Below are 17,678 nucleotides of genomic sequence, written 5' to 3' on the forward strand. Positions count from 1 at the left end.
TCTCATGAGGTTAATAAAATTGATACGATTTTTTTCCATGTCATTAAAAGAACAACTCATGGTTGGGCCACCAGGGGGCGCATGGTGAGCAGCTAACTGTTTAGCCAGCTCCCATGCTTGGGCTCACAAAGGGGTACTGAGAACCCCCTTTTTCCCCGTCACAAGGAAGATTGCCCCCAGAAGGGGAATACCTGGGGCACCTCTGCTCCAAATTTGAGGAGAATTTGCAGAGGGGCGGCCGCGATAACCATCCCGGGAATCGGAACAGAGTGAGCAGAGGAGCTGATCCATGGCAGAGTGAGGGACGCAGAAGATCCGGACCGGCCCCCTTCTGAGGAGGGTCTTGACGGAGACCCGCAGAGACACAGTTGTTAGCCCCGGTGGGTGCAACAGGCTATAGCGGAGCCCCCCCGGCAGGGTGGTGGAGGGCCCACACCGAAGTAACGGTGCCATGCGGTAAGCTACTCCTCCCTCGGAAGAGAGGAGGAGGAGGCACTGCATCCCACCCAGAGGATGTGGGGACAGCAATAGTGGAGACAGGAGCGGGTGCGGCAACCCAGCGGCCCCGGGAAACACCCCTCTGACCCCGTGAGAAGGTAGGCAGCAATGTGAGGGGAAGAAGGCCTCTCTTGCAGGCCTGAAGAACAGGAGAATGTACTTGTGAGACCCGGAGCGAGGTAGGACTGGGGGCCTCCCTGCAGCGTAGCACCGCAAGAGATAGAGGGCCGGTAAGCAGGGGTAGAGGAGGAGAACGAGGAGAGGAGAGGTGCCGTTGCAGAGCACTGTGAAAAGGGCCCAGGGGAGTTAAATACCTGGGGAAGCTAACAAGGCCCCATTGAACTACAACATACTGGGAGCATCCTGGCCCTGTGCCCCACTAAAAGGAAAGGTGATACCTGGGACAGGTAAGACCACAGCAGGGCACAGGTGGTGAGGTGAGGGCCCCCTCAGCTGGAAGAGGGATGTGTGCCCACCTTGCCACAACCCGCCTACGGTCTGCCATAGGAGTGTGCCGGGCGATAAGGAGCGGAGCATGCGAGGTGCTGGAGGCGGGGGAGAGGAGGAGTCACAACGAGGAACCCTGAGGGGGGTCACAAAGACCCCTGGACACAGCTGAGTGGGACCAGCGACAGAAAGAAGAGAGGGGTCCTGTCCTATCTTGGTGCATGCTGGTTTTCATATTCTCTACAATAATAGAAAAAGATACCTGACCAGAGCAGGTGTTGATTGGCATTAGTTCGAGAGAATGGCACCAATTGTCATACATGGTTCAGACATATCAGGGAGCTGGAGCAAGGGGTTCAACTCAATTTCCCCCTTCTCGCTTGACACGCCCATACCCGTGGCCCTTTCACAATATGACAAGATCACATAGATCTGCTATATTCTGTGAGAAGGATAATTTGATTCATACCTAACAGGGCTAAAACCTGCCATTAAGAGGCATGCTGTGCAAAAGGCGAGATGTAGGTATTAGTAAGAGTGTACTCCTAAAAAATAACCATCTTTATATTTCAGTTTGCAAATTCTATTTCTTTTATATTAGGTGATGTGATGCCACTGAAGCTGCAGAAGCCACAGAAACGGTATGTTTACCTTAAATTATAGGTTTTACATTTCGTTCTATTGAAATGCTTATTCAACTGACTGCTCTACTATATTGAAATCATTCTTTCATTCATAATCTGTATTGTTAAAAGATGTTGCAGCTACAAAATAATAAATGAACACTGATTGATATGATATGTAAGGCAAGCTTATTTGAAAAAGTGTGTCTAAAATATCTGTACAAAGTGAAAACTGAAAATGTTGCCCTTTCGTAGGAAATGTGATTTTGACCTGATATTTCACTTTATGCTGGATAACTTTTCACTGTTAGAAAGAGATGCATTTATATTGCTAGGATATGGCAGGGAATCCTAAATACATTTAATAACTTTTAAAATGCCATATCTATCTATTGTACCCCACAGATAACTTTGAAAACAATTGAATTTGTCATTGTTATCATTCATAACTTTTTAGAATGCTACATATGTTTAGAAACTTAAAACAATTTGAATTGCTTGGTAAAATATTCTAACAATTATCTACAATGTATAGTACACATTTTTGAATCATTTAAATGTAGTAAATCAACTGTTAGAAAGTTGGCATGGGGGGGCGTGAATTGGCGCCATCGTAGATGGGCACCTAATCTTTACTTTCCCAGCACGACGTGATATTTATGTCTTTGCTGTGACATATTAATAAGAATATAAGGTTACAATAGTTATACGACTTGCCTGGTATTTACCTGAAGCTGAAGATTATTGAAGATATGGAGGCTGTTAAGTGCTGTGGACGCCGCAATATGATGGTGAGTTCTTCCGTGGCTCGTGTTGCTCATCTGCGTGTTCGGCACTTACTTCCTGAGAGAGGAGTCTACGCGAGGTTGTAGCGTGCGACATTGCAGTGGGTGTGAGCGGCGCCGATCATTTTTGCTCTGCAAATCTCCTTACGGAGCTCCCTCTGGTGGATCATTGAGCTATATGCTATTGTTTTTGAATGTGACTTTATTTCATATGTTGACTAAAACTGGACTGGGTTGTGTCAGCTAACATTCAAGCAGTTCCTTGAGGTAAAATTGAGCTACACGTACAAACAAATGGCCTCTCACGAAGGTGCCCAAAAAGGGCCAAGCAACAATGAGCTTACTAATCCTCCCTCAACAAACCATAAAAGACCAAATAGCGACTGCGTTCCTCCTGTTCAACCTAATTTGGATACTGCAATGGAGGCTATCTTATCTGAACTGAGAGCTCAAAAAACCTTAATGGAAATCACTACTAATAAGCTGCAGCAACTAGATGACAGATGGATCTCCTTGAAGCTAGAATTGGTGAGGTGGAAAAGCAAATTAGGAATGCGAGGATGCGATCATTCACATAGATGTACTTGAGAAATCAGTTTTACGACTTTAAAAACAAAATGAGGAACTGGGAAATAGAGGGCAAAGGAATAATATTCTCATTTATGGGCTTCCTGAAGGGTCTGAAGGGGATGATTTGGTGCTATTCCTCAAGAATATACTACCTCAGATCTTAAACTGCAATCTTCAACAGCCTTCAATATCCAGAGGGCCCACAGATTTGGTTCCAAAAACCATATTAATTCTCAGAGTAAATCTTCACCATGCACTTTGATTGTCGAAGACATTAAATGTGGTAGGATAGCTCAGGGGTAACGCGCTCGCCTTGGAAGCAAGACGACACGGGGCAACACAGGTTTGATCCCCGGGTTCGTGCTTAGAAACCTCTGGGTATTTAGCGTGTTATAAATAACCAATTACAATACACCCAAGTTCACTTAATTATTAGCAAAGCTAAAGATGCTGATCAACTCTTTTGGAGAAGTCATAGAGTTTTTATATCACAAGATGTCTCCAAAGTCACATCGCAGCGCATTAATGAGTTCTTATCATACAGACCTGTTTCTAGGCAACTAAATGCCAGATTCACTCTTCTGCATCCTTGCATCTTTAAAGTTACTCTTAAAGGCAGAACATTGGCATTTGAGAACCCGGCAGATCTGAAAGCCTTCATCAGAGTTGGTCAAATGGAAGCTATGGACACATCTACTCCAACGACTACTCAACAGCTGTCAGCCTCGTCTTCTAATGGAATTATATAATTAATATTAGTCTTGTTATTAGGCAAAGACTACTTCATCATCCTAGTCCATAGTTGGGCGGGAGATATTGGGTGCCATTTTACCCCTTTGTGTCTCAGTGCTTCAACTCCCATTCTCGCACATATCTGCAAATGTGATTGACCTTCATTTGAGGCTCTTTTTTCAGTATAGCATTATATGATGAACTTTGTATTGGTGTTTTTATTTTTTGTTAAATGTTTGATTACACTATTTTTACATCATACTGTGCAGATATGTCTTTCCTTCTGTTCTCTTTGTGTTTTTTCCCCTTTGTTGTATGTGGCTATACTTGCTTATATCATCTCAGGGCAAAATATGGTGTGGTCAATATTACTCTGTGGGACCAATAATGCATCCTATTACTTACACTGTATGTGGAACAATCTCTTGCATAGTTTTTTGTATAGACCCAACAAATTAAGTTTAAATGTATGACATGGAACATTAAAGGCATCAATAACCGAATCAAGGGGCAAAAAGTGAAGAAACCAAGAAACCCATCTCACCACACAGGAGTCCTGTAAGTTAAAGAAATGGTGGATGAGCAAAGTGATTTCAAGTTAAGTGGATGGAAAGAAAAATGGCTTTGCTATTCTGAGTAGTGAAAATCTAAGTTACAAAATTGTACATACAGATTCAGATCTGCAAGGTAGATGGGTTCTAGTTAAGATTCAGATTGACTCTCACATCCTATCTATCTTGAACATATATGGCCCTACAAATCCTATCCCTGATTTTTGGATCAATATCAAAAATACCATTATACAATGTGATTGCCCAAATCACATTGTATGTGGAGACTAGCAACATAATAGATCCCTTTTTAGACAGATGAACCAAGTGTATTTTTAATGAAAATAGAACACATAAGGAATGTTTGTGCTGCTTTACAGAACTGGGTCTTATTGGTACCTGGAGACTTGCTCATCGAACTGGCTTAGATTACACATTTCACTCAATTCCACATAACACTCAATCTCGCATTGATTAAATGTCAGGTTTCCTTAATTACTGTCATCAGGTTTCCTTTAATTACTGTTAGGTTCCCTTTAATTATTTCCCTTTATTTCTGTGTGGGTTTGGCCTTGACCTTTCTATACAGATTCCTGGCTCTGGCCCAAGGCAAGATGGAGTTTTACAATAGAAGCCTTGATTGGCTAGAGAGAACTGCAGGATAACAATGAACGTTCTAAACTGTTACTCTCTGCCTTTCATCGTCGTAACCCCAGCTGAGAGGACGTGTCTGTAGCTGCTCCTGCTGAAGTCTTGGGCCTAGTGGATTTGAACTTTCAAATCCTGGCCGTCGAGCGGCTATTTATGCGGGGTTGTTCAGGAGACGAATTCAGGTTCGCAGGATAGTTTCTGGAAGTTCTTTTGGAGAAGAAAAAATTCTTAAGCTAAGTGACTTTATTTGGATATGTAAATCTTTGCTCAGATTCATTAGAAACTTTAGGAGATTGTAAATGAAAATTCACAAGAAGAACTGATGTTACTCTGTTTATAGTTCAACGCTTAATTTTTAAACGCATGCGAGCAATGTTAAACTGTTACGTGTGATCGTAGCGCGAGAGCGAGCGTGAGAAAAGACTGCTACGTGAAAACTACAGCGTGTGAGTTCATTGCGCGTGTATGCGGGTGCAAGAAAAGACTGCTACGTGATTTCTATAGCACGTGTGTTCCAGCGCGAGTGTTCAAAGCGCGTGTGTTCATAGCGCGTGTAGTCATAGCGCAAGTACGCGTGCACGAGAAAAGATTGCTACGTGATTTCTATAGCGCGTGTGTTCCAGCGCGAGTGTTCAAAGTATGTGCGTTCATTGCACGTGTAGTCATAGCGCGAGTACGCATGCGCGAGAAAAGACTGCTATGTGATTTCTACAGCGCGTGAGTTCATAGCGCAGGTGTTTAAAGCGCATGTACGCGAGAGTAAGAAAAGACTGCTACATGACTTTTTCAGCGCATGTTTTCTTAGCGCGTGTGTTCCTCAGCGCATGTTTTTTCTCCGGCGCGTGTTTTCTTCAACGCGTGTTTTGCGTGGGTAAATTTTTGCGCGTGTGCGCGAAAAGCTTTCATTGGACTTGGAAAAGTTTGCAAGTTCTTCAAGAGACTATGAACTCTATTTATTAAGAAGAAAGAACAGGATTCATCTAAGTCTTCTTAACTGGAACATTTAACAGTTTATAAGGCAAGAGTCAAGGTTCTTAAGAGTTCAATAATCAAAGGAGTTGCTGTTATTTTCAAGACTTTCAATGCCACAAGAAAGGTAGAAAGATGTTATCAGCTATTACTCCAATCTTCTCTAAGATCTTAAAAGAGAAGAACCAGGTATGATTCTTTACATTTTAGTTAAGGATATAAAGTTTTCATAATTTAAAGGTAGTAAAGTAATTTGAGGATTCTGTATGTTCTTATGTATTCACTGCAGGTTCCGCATCAGCTAGTCAGAACGTCGCCAGCCTGGTGTTTCTTATGTTATCCACTTCCCCATTTCCCTTTGGGGTGTAGTTAACAGAGCCGAGAATTATCGGGTTCTGAGGATTACACTTCAGGGGGATTGTCGGGGGTTCAGCAGCTTCCGCTGACACAGGATAACTCTCAGCCTGACATTAAATGAGTGTTTCTAAGGTACCATCTCCTGCTTTAGTACACTTCTTTATTGATAGCACAATTATTTCGGACCATTCGCCAGTCATTTCCACACTGCATCTTGAAAATGTTCATTGGCACATGAACATGATCATCTTGATGATGTTCACAGGCATATGAGCAGATGGAGATTTAAGAACTCTTTATTAACAACTTGGCACAGTCATATCTTAACTTCCATCAGCAATACTTCAAAGATAACAAAGATGACGCTAGATTGCGTGTTACTAATTGGGACACTTATAGAGCTCTATTGAGGGATCATATCTGTCAGGCTTTCTTTTCCAAACCAAAACTTCTTTTGTGTCCACGGAAGCTGCTAAACCCCCACAGTCCCCTATGAATGCTGACCTCTCTACTGACAGTTAACAGTGTAGCTGTTAGCATTCCTGAGGGAAAGGGGGAAAATGGGACAAAATAACAAACTTCAGGTTTTGTTCTTCTTGAAGTCACTCTACCTGGTCCTCCTCTTCAAGAGTTAAAAGGAGTTTTACTTGCTGGTCTCTTCTGTCAGCTGGAGTAGCTGCAAGAACTGATAAGTTCCTTGAATGCAGTCTACAAACCTTGCCAACTACAAAAAAATCCTTTTGAATGTTATTTCAATTTTAAACAGTTCACCAGACTGTAACTTCCTCACCACTGTTTTAAACTCTTGAAGATTCTTTAAATTAAACTGAGCATCTTGAAGGAAAATCCATTAAATGCCATCCTGACACTCAGTTATTCAATCTTTGAAAGTTTCCAAAACTAAGAAAACTGTTATGTGCGTGCGAGGAACGAATCGAGTCAAACCTGATGAGAAACACGAACTGCGCATGCACGAAACAGACTGTGTCTCTTTTGTCTTCAGATTCAGAATGAGAAGCAACACGAGCTGCTCATGCGCAAAGAAAGCAGTGTCTTTCACACGCGTTCAACATCTTCATGCTAATACGCAAGGGAAGCAGCGTTCTTCGATCGCGTTCAGTCTCAACCTGAAAAAACTACACAAGCCGCACTCGCGCACACGCGCAACGAGAAAAAGTATCCTTCGCTCGCGTACTGGAAAGATGAGTGTAAGTCTGCACATGCGCGCAAGATGATCCTCTCTCTTTAAGCTTGTACGCGCGCCGCCACCACTTCACGCGTTTTCAAATTTACACTGTCATTTGCGCAGACAGTGCGAAATGTTTAGCACGCCGTGCCACAACACATGAAGACTTTATTGAGTCTTCATTATAATAAGCATTCAAAACGAAACGCCCATAATGTACGACTTGGTGACGTGTATGAATTACTAGTTTACAGGTTGCTTAGCAACAGGGAGACTTCAATGAAGAGCTACAGTTAACTGAAGGAAAACACGCTTTCCTGACTCACACACGAAGCATAATGAAACTTTGGAATAATTTGCAGTTCAATAAGTCAGTTATAATCTTCTAGACAAATTCAACCAAAACAAACATATTACTGGAATAATCTTTTTTTTTTTTTAGAAAAGAGTAGATAACAGGGATTTTGAACTGAACAAAGGAAATTAAATGTTATACAATTCACTTAGCTTGCTTCTTCTTTTTTCTTGGTGATGATTTCTGAAATGACTTCCTGGTTCTTCTCACTCTCTCCTGATCCAAAACATCACCTACATGGACTAGAGGCCTAACTAAAGTTTATAAAGTTACCAGAGCTTCTTAAGTAGGTCTTTCCTGCTGTACTGCTGACAATGAAAGGCAGTTTAGAATGTTCTAAGAATGCCTTTTCTGAACTTCTGACCAATCAGGAATGTTGCTTGAATCACCATCTTGGCTAGGGAATTTCTCCACACTCTGTACTTCTAGGTTAAGGCCCAAACCATTTAGCATCTTAAACACATAAATATATTTCTCCACAACCAACACAGACCCTTAAACCTGACAGCACCCCCCCTCTTAACTCCCTGTCCCAGGGCTATCCTTAGAAGGATACTTCTTATGGAATTTTGTAACTAACTGTGGGGTATGCACATTTGATTAATTCTCCCAGGTACGCTCTTCTGGTCCGAAACCTTCCCAATCAATTAAATATTGAATTCTTCCTCTAAATCTTCTAGAATCTAGAATATTTTTCACCACATACTCTTCAGATGAATCCTCTAACAACACTGGTGAAGGGGATGTTACTACCCTGGTTCCATGAATCACTGGTTTCAAAAGACTGATGTGAAAAGTAGGATGTACTTTCAGGGAATTAGGAAGCCTTAACCGTACCGCTACAGGATTAATCACCCTTTCTACCTCAAAAGGACCCACAAAGCGAGGACTGAATTTAATTTTACCTTTTATCCTTAAATGCCTAGTGGAAAGCCAAACCAAATCCCACACTTTGTACTCGGGACCTAATCTTCTTTTTTGATCTGAAAACTTCTTGTATTTTAACTTACTATCTGAAAGTACCTTCTTTGCCCTTTCCAGATTGTTTCTCATAGTTTGTAAGCGAGCCTCAACTCCAGGATTCTCTGACTTCTCTGAGATTTCAAAACTTAGAAACCGTGGGTAGAAACCCCTACCAAGAAAAAACAGTGACATTGTAGTAGAATCTTTTGCACAATTATTATAAGCAAATTCCGCAAGCCAAATTAAATTCACCCACTCATCACCTGCCTGCAAATAACATCTCAAGTATTTTTCCAGTTCCTGATTAACCCTTTCTACCTGCCCATTCGTCTCGGGATGATAACCTGATGTTAATCTTACTTCCACTCCCAATCTCTTACAGAAAAGTTTCCAAAATTTTGAAACAAATTGGGAACCTCTATCAGAGATAATCTGATTGGGAAGCCCATGCAATCTAACAATCTCCTGAAGAAAGATTTTAGCTAGACTGTCCGCGGTAACCTCTCCCTCCATGGGAATAAAATGAGCCTCTTTAGACAAAAGATCCACAACCACTAAAATAGATGTAAATCCTCTATCCCGAGGGAGATCTGTAATAAAGTCCAGGGAGATTGTGTGCCAGGGACGAGGTGGAATAGGCAACGGCTCCAATAACCCAAATGATTTTCCAGTTTGACTCTTCATCTGAGCACAGACAGCACAAGTCTTCACAAAATTCAGGATATCCTTACGCATCTTTTCCCACCAGAAACCTCTCCTCACCAATTCAAGTGTTTTACGGAAACCCGGATGTCCAGACAATTTAGATTCATGACAGTCTCTTATCACTTTCTCTCTCAACTCCACATTAGGCAAATAGAGCTTATCTGCAAAATATGGTAACCCCTTTTTGATTGCTCGAACTGGGTCCTTCCTGATCCACTCCTCCATCTGAACCATTGTCATAGATTTCCGAACTCCTTCCACATCTTCTGTCTTCTGTATTCCCGCAGAACCAAAACGACATGGATCAATTATTGGTGACATTTCTTTGGTAACTTCCAACTCACTCCCAGGAAATTGACTTGACAAAGCATCTGCCTTTTTATTGTGCTTGCCTGGCTTAAAAGTCACTACAAAATCATAGTCAGCAAAAAACAAAGACCATCTAAGTTGCCTTGGTGTGAGAGTTTTAGCCGATTTTAAAAATAACAAATTTCTATTATCTGTCAAAACTGTTACTGTATGCCTTGCCCCCTTCAAAAAATGTCTCCATTCCTCAAAGGCAAACTTAATTGCTAAAAGTTCTCGATCTGAAATTGTATAGTTCTGTTCAGCCAAGGAAAATTTCTTAGAATAATAAGCCACAGGATGAAGTTGTCCTGAATCCTTGTGCCTTTGAGAAAGAACTGCTCCCATGGCTAGATTTGATGCATCATCTTCAACATAAAAAGGCTGAGAAGGATCTGGATGTATTAAAATGGGACTTGAACTAAACTTTTCTTTTAATTCTTGAAATGCCTCCCCAGCTTCTGCTGACCAATCGAACTTCACTCCTTTTTTCAAGAGTCTAGTAATAGGAGTTACAACTTGGGAAAATCCATCAACAAATCTTCTGTAGAAATTAGCAAAACCTAAAAAGCTTTGAATTTCTTTTACCTTCGTCGGAGTTGGCCAGTCTCGAACTGCTTGAGCTTTATTAGGATTCATCTCCAACCCCTTTGGTGAAACAATGTATCCCAAAAATTCCACTGAGTTGGTATGAAACTGAGATTTTTCCAATTTAGCAAACAAGTGATTGTCTCCAAGTCTTTTTAAAACCTGACTGACATGAATCTTGTGGGACTCTATATCCTGAGAATAAATTAAAATAACATCGATGTACACTACCACACATATGTCCAAAAAGTCTCTCAAAACTTCATCCATAAAAAATTGAAAGGCCGCTGGAGCATTGCATAGACCGAAAGGCATTACTTGATATTCGTAAAGACCAAAACGAGTTTTGAAGGCCGTTTTCCACTCGTCACCCTCCCGGACTCGTACCAGATGATAGGCACCCGTAAGTCAAGCTTGGAAAAAATTGTTGCTCCCTGGACTTGATTCAAGATCTCCGAAATAAGAGGAAGAGGATACCGGTTCTTGATAGGAACCCTATTGACAGCTCGATAATCTATACAGGTTCTAAGGGACCCATCAGGTTTTGGTACAAAAAAAAATGGAGAAGCTTCAGGAGACTGCAAATGACGAATGAATAATTTGGCCAGATTCTCTGTAAGGTACTCGTTAAGGTAATCATTTTCTTTCTCTGTTAAAGTATACACACGACTACTGGGTAAAATAGCCCCTGGCTCCAAATCTATCTTACAGTCAAAACTTCTATGTGGAGGCAATCCTCCAGCTATTTTTTCATCATATACTTCCCTGAATTCATAATAACACTGCGGAAGATGTCCTAAAGTTGCCCCAATATTATGACCAGTAGTTCCAGCCTCAACCAAAAAAGATGACACCATACTCTGAACTTGATCATTCTCTTGATGACTATCCAAAAAACAATTTTCCACACAAAATCTAGACTTTAAATCCGCCACACGAGCACTCCAGTCAATCTTGGGATTATGTGGGGTAAGCCATGGCATTCCTAAAATTATTTTCAAAAGCGGTGAATCAATTAGATCAAAAGAAATTTCCTCTCTTATGTCCACCAGCTATTTCCATAAGTAAAACACAAGTTTCATGTGTTATAGGACCAGATGAAAGAGAAGTTCCATCCACATCTCGAACTTGTTCCACCTCTTCCTTTCTCACCAGAGGGATTCCTAAAGCCTTAGCTACCCCCCAATCCATAAAGTTTCCCGCGGCCCCAGAATCAATCACTACTGGACCAAACCCCTTCTTTTCTGCTTTAAGAAACAAGGATATATTTACGGTTATGTGTGGAACCGCTGACTGTACGGTGTTAGCAACCTGTTGTCCTCTTCCACCAGCTGATGTAAACCTTTTCGGAGTAAAAGGACAGTTTCCTAAAAAATGTCCACCTCGACCACAATATAAACACAAATTATTTTCTCGCCTTCTTGCCTTCTCCTCCTTAGAAAGAGGGCCTCTTATTTTAGTCTGTTGCTCATTCCCCTTCTGTTTACCTTCCTTATTACCAAGCCCCATCTTAAACCGATCTCCTCTAAAGGAAGCTGACCTAGTCTCTCCTTGTGAATTGTGACACCGTTCTACTCTCCTTTCACTTATACAAAAATCCAATTGAACCACTAAATCAATCAGTCCATCACAAGTAGAAGGGCGCTGAATTATATTGGACAAAGCATCTTTTAATTCGTCCTTAAGACCTTGATAAAAAAAGGTGATGATCTTTTTTCTTCTGGCCATTTGGTTTCTAAAACTAAAGACCTGAACTGTGTGATATAAGTTACCAAATCCCTGTTACCTTGGCGTAAATCTAATAGTTCACCATCCGCCTCTAGAAAGACTTGTTCTTTATCAAACATCTTTCTAAACTCCTCTATAAACTGAGGAGAATTACTCAATGATACACTCTTCTGTCTAACCAGTAACGTCGCCCAGGTAGAAGCCTCTCCAGATAAGGAAGACATCATAAAAGTTACCCTTGAAGTATCTGAAGGGAATGATTCGGGACGACTTAGATAGTGTAGCTCACATTGAGTTAGAAATACCTGAAACTTATTGGGATCTCCATAATAGCGTTCAGGAGCAGCCAAAGGCACTGGCATCATTAAAGCCCTGAAACATCCTTCTGCCCCCACACCCCTGCTTATACTACCCTCCTCTCTCGCTCCCTCTCTAACCAGTTCAGGGGGAAAATCAGTTTCCTCTCTCAATCTTTGAGTTTGGGCCATCTTATCACATAACTCATCCACCCGTCTTCCTAAATTCTTATTTTCATGATGGGCCACCTTCAACTCCTCCTGTAATTCCCTAACCAGAGCACTTAATGCTTCCATAGATGACTCGGGGTTCATGTCAGCTTGGGTGAACTATCTTTTCTGGCCTTTCATTCGGTCAGGCTTTCTTTTCCAAACCAAAACTTCTTTTGTGTCCACAGAAGCTGCTGAACCCCCACAGTCCCCATTGAATGCTGACCTCTCTACTGATAGTTAACAGTGTAGCTGTTAGCATTCCCGAGGGAAAGGGGGAAAATGGGACAAAATAACAAACTTCAGGTTTCGTTCTGCTTCTTGAAGTCACTCAACCTGGTCCTCCTCTTCAAGAGTTAAGAGGAGTTTTACTTGCTGGTCTCTTCTGTCAGCTGGAGTAGCTGCAAGAACTGATAAGTTCCTTGAATGCAGTCTACAAACTTTGCCAACTACAAAAAATCCTTTTGAATGTTATTTCAATTTTAAACAGTTCACCAGACTGTAACTTCTTCACCACAGTTTTAAACTCTTGAAGATTCTTTAAATTAAACTGAGCATCTTGAAGGAAAATCCGTTAAATGCCATCCTGACACTCAGTTATTCAATCTTTGAAAGTTTCCAAAACTAAGAAAACTGTTATGTGCGTGCGAGGAACGAATCGAGTCAAAACTGATGAGAAACACGAACTGCGCATGCATGAAACAGACTGTGTCTCTTTTGTCTTCAGATTCAGAATGATAAGCAACACAAGCTGCTCATGCGCAAAGAAAGCAGTGTCTTTCACACGCGTTCAACTTCTTCATGCTAATACGCAAGGCAAGCAGCGTTCTTCGATCGCGTTCAGTCTCAACCTGAAAAAACTACACAAGCCGCACTCACTCACACGCGCAACGAGAAAAAGTATCCTTCGCTCGCGTACCGGAAAGATGAGTGTAAGTCCGCGCATGCGCGCAAGATGATCCTCTCTCTTTAAGCTTGTACACGCGCTGCCAACACTTCACGCGTTTTCAAATTTACACTGTCATTTGCGCAGACAGTGCGAAATGTTCAGCACGCCGCGCCACAACACATGAAGACTTTATTGAGTCTTCATTATAATAAGCATTCAAAACGAAACGCCCGTAATGTACGACTTGGTGACGTGTATGAATTACTCGTTCACAGGTTGCTTAGCAACAGGGAGACTTCAATAAAGAGCTACAGTTAACTGAAGGAAAACACGCTTTCCTGACTCACACACGAAGCGTAATGAAACTTTGGAATAATTTGCAGTTCAATAAGTCAGTTATAATCTTCTAGACAAATTCAACCAAAACAAACATATTACTGGAATAATCTTTTTTTTTTAGAAAAGAGTAGATAACAGGGATTTTGAACTGAACAAAGCAAATGAAATATTATACAATTCACTTAGCTTGCTTCTTCTTTTTTCTTGGTGATGATTTCTGAAATGACTTCCTGGTTCTTCTCACTCTCTCCTGATCCAAAACTTCACCTACATGGACTAGAGGCCTAACTAAAGTTTATAAAGTTACCAGAGCTTCTCAAGTAGGTCTTTCCTGCTGGACTGCTGACAATGAAAGGCAGTTTAAAATGTTCTAACAATGCCTTTTCTGAACTTCTGACCAATCAGGAATGTTGCTTGAATCACCATCTTGGCTAGGGAATTTCTCCACACTCTTTACTTCTAGGTTAAGGCCCAAACCATTTAGCATCTTAAACACATAAATATATTTCTCCACAACCAACACAGCCCCTGAAACCTGACAATATCATATCATTTGCTAGAATGAAAAAAGAAAAACATGAAAAAAGAAGTAGACTCATTTTCAAAATAAATAATAGCAAGCCTTATGAAGGTGTATTACGTAGCATCTTATCACTGTGCTACGAAATTCATAAAAAAATGAACGGAATTAGCTTGTGGAACAATTATAAATAACAAATGTATCAGACTTTCAATAAGGCAAGTTAAGCACTTGCCTCGTATTCAGATCATCCTGCGTGGCATCCATTATGTGCAGTAACAGCAAGTCCCCACGTGGATGGCTCATGCGCATGGCATTCCATTTGGGTGGGTGAGGGCTGTGTGGGCATGAGGTTGTTAGGTGCCATGCATACCTGTGCGCATCTGCCATGAGCTGCCTACATCCTGGGTGGACACACTGACCTTGTACTAGCCTGCTGTGTCAACAAGGTGAATGGGCCCTTGTTTCCAGGCAATCCTGTGGGTTGAAAGGCAACAGTGAAAGACACGCTGTTCATTGCAACCTACCGCTACTGATTAGAGTAGGGGGAGTCGTGCATTTGATGGCTCCTCAGATTGTATGGGGGTCATGAGTCTTTCACTGGATGCCTATAAATATGTGCAATCAGTCCAGTCTAGCCAGTCTCTTGCCCAGAGAGGGCCTCTAAGGGGTGTACCATGGACATCAGGCTTTTCCACTTATGGATACATTCAGAGTACAGGTGGGTACGTTGTGTGAGTATGCATGTGCCTGTGTTTCCCCTGATGACAAACTGTGTGCATCATGAGCCCTTGTATGAACATATTCCAGTATGTGTTACAGGGCCAACGTGGGACCAGTGCAGAGGGCAGGGATGTCGTTACGGGTCTATCCATCGGGACCGCTGCATCTAATGTAAGCACACTTTTTTACTGGCGTGGCTCCATTCATGTGTATTGCTGATAGCTGTGGGTGGGGATGCGGTCTGACATCACATGTAGGGTTCTGATTGTGCCTCCCCTCTCCTTGTCCCCAGACACATTGTTGCAGTCTGTCGCAGTTGCAGAATATTAGCCCCCGAAGATGGATTTTTCCAAGAAGTGACAGCCATTCAACTGTTGTTTGGCAGCATCCTGTTGATCATGTACAGTGACATTAATGGGCTGATTTGCCTCCATGCTGTGCTATGCATGGTGACCGACACACTCCTGCTACCTCTATGTTGAGATGTGCAAGATTTTAAATAAAGTGTATTGTGGCCCCTGGCACAATGGATTTGTCTGCGTGTGGTACATGGTGTTTGTTGCTGATGCTGCTGCTTTTGTGCACCCGAGGCTACTTGCTGCTTCACTCTCGTGCATACCAGTGGCTATTCAGGGTTGTGTGTGCATGTGGGGTGTTGGGGATAGGTTCCATGCAGGGGTCCTGTTGCAATGTACTGCTTGATGTGTGGTGAAGCTTAACTACAGGTCGTCTAAGGTCTTGTCCTACGACTGTTGGGGTAGGTGCACTGATGCTCACACTGCTGATGTCTTGGTCATTGTTTGGAAAGATTTCTCTTTACTGCACCTTTCCTTCCATCTTTATGGAGCCCCCAAACCTTTTGCTTTTATTTTTTGATACTGACCTACTCTTTTTGCAGTGCAGTGAAGCCTTAAGCTTCATTGCACTGGCTTTTGCTAATATGTTATGGGGAAACTCACATGTCCTTCAGGCTGTCAGTACTGGGAAACATTGTTTCTCTTAGTCGTGTTACTGTGTTACTACTTTTGGTTAATTTGTATCACTTGTGGTAACTTTTATCATTGTACAAAGCAGCTTACACTGCAGTACAATCGGGTACACTTTTTGCTTTTCCCTACACTAACACTCAGAGGATTTTTGGTTACTCTAGGTGTGCTAAAAGGATAAGCTGGTGGCAGCAGTGACTTTTCCCCACTTTTTGGGACTTTTAGTTTTAGCCTTACTGCGTTTACCATGTCTAGCTACTAACTATGGCTAGTGTCCAAACATGGCCGTGCCACATGGTTTTTCGCTTGTCCTTTTGCCATCTTGTTCTTTAGCCTCCTTCCTGGCCTCAGAGGCCAGGAAAATCCTTATAAGGATTTCCAGTGCCCGGAAGAGCCAAAGCTTTTGGCGGGCTACTGGAGGGCTGTGTGTGTTTGCAGGCAGGATGTGGGCTGGGACTGTCTGGTCCCAATCCACAAAGTGTTTTCAGTGTGTCTGAGTCATATGCATGAGTCTTGTGCGTGGCTAGTCCTATCATTAGCCACTGAGGGCAACTGCTCTTACCTGCTTTTAGGATAGGAAGAGAAACCTTGTACCCATTCCTCAGAGATCCTGGAGAAAGCTGAAAGAGCCAAAACTTCTATCCAGCAATGAGACCTGCGAAGAAACTGGAGACCCGTGGGAAGGAAGCCTGGCTACCAACTTCTGCTGCTGTCCTGGAGGAGCCGTGTCTTGCTGAAGATCTTCATCAGTCTTGCGAAGGAGCTGCGACCCTGGGAGTTGAAATAACATCCATTCCTGACATCTGCTCGGTACCCAGCAAAGAAGAGCCTTCAGAAGTGCCCCGGTAACCGTCCTTTGGCTGACCGGCTCTGAGGTTGGTCTACTGTGCGGTAGGCAGTGAATAAGTTGGAAACATTATGTCGAAAGACATAATGTGTCAGGTTTCATGTCCCTGTTATAAATTCCCTGTCAATGTTTCCTTCTGATTAATTATTTGTCAATGACAATTCTGTTTTTGTCTAATATTCCCATCATGTTCCTTAACTATCCTTTATCAGAAGGAGAGTGTCCCAATCCAGCATGGTGGGAAAGAAGAAGGGAATCAATCAGGGATCTGATTGGTAGCCAAGATGTTATCTTGTTATTGGATGTTTAGGAGACTTGGGAGCAGTTCCAAAGTTCTAAACTGCCTTTCATTGTCTTACCTGTAGCAGGAAGGTCCTGTTTCCCTTAGTCTGAGTTTTGGTTTAATCTTTGTAACTTGAAGATTCATAATTTGAACTTGATTTCATTTTGGAGAAGACTATCTTCGTGGGACAGGAAAAACAGACACATTGGTGGGAGCGCAGCGATCTAAAACTCTTGAGAAGATTGTAAAATACTTTATTACAAATATTTTTGAGAAGAAAGTATTCAGACTATGAGCAGAATATTTAATTAGTTTAGGTATTTAGTTAGAATCTTATTTGGAATCTGCTCCTCAGTGACTGTTTTCAAATTGGAGCAAGAAGCTTTATGGCAATCTGTTTGTAGTTTTTATGACAGCGTTCCTAAATTGGAATAAGTGTATTTAGCGATTACCTTTAGTGAAATTTCTCTTTATGTTTTCATGTTAAGCGCTAGACGGTTTGCTTCGTTTTTCCCGTCTTGCGCATTTAGTA

General features: G+C 42.0%; 1 protein-coding gene across 8 annotated transcripts in view; it reads left to right on the forward strand.

Moving 5' to 3' along the window:
• LOC138565957 (uncharacterized) overlaps positions 1-17,678 on the forward strand; it is a 1,066,445-nt gene that overhangs the window by 344,835 nt on the left and 703,932 nt on the right. For all 8 annotated transcript variants that reach the window (XR_011301733.1, XR_011301735.1, XR_011301734.1 and 5 more), the window contains exon 6: positions 1,547-1,586. Coding sequence is in view for 4 of the 8 variants with exons in the window: in XM_069643053.1 (XP_069499154.1) it covers positions 1,547-1,586 (40 nt within the window). In the remaining 4 variants the exon portion in view is untranslated. The remainder of the gene's footprint in view (positions 1-1,546; positions 1,587-17,678) is intronic.

The sequence above is a fragment of the Ambystoma mexicanum genome, chromosome 2p (genome assembly GCF_040938575.1).
Source record: "Ambystoma mexicanum isolate Mex_15411 chromosome 2p, UKY_AmexF1_1, whole genome shotgun sequence".
NCBI lineage: Eukaryota > Metazoa > Chordata > Amphibia > Caudata > Ambystomatidae > Ambystoma > Ambystoma mexicanum.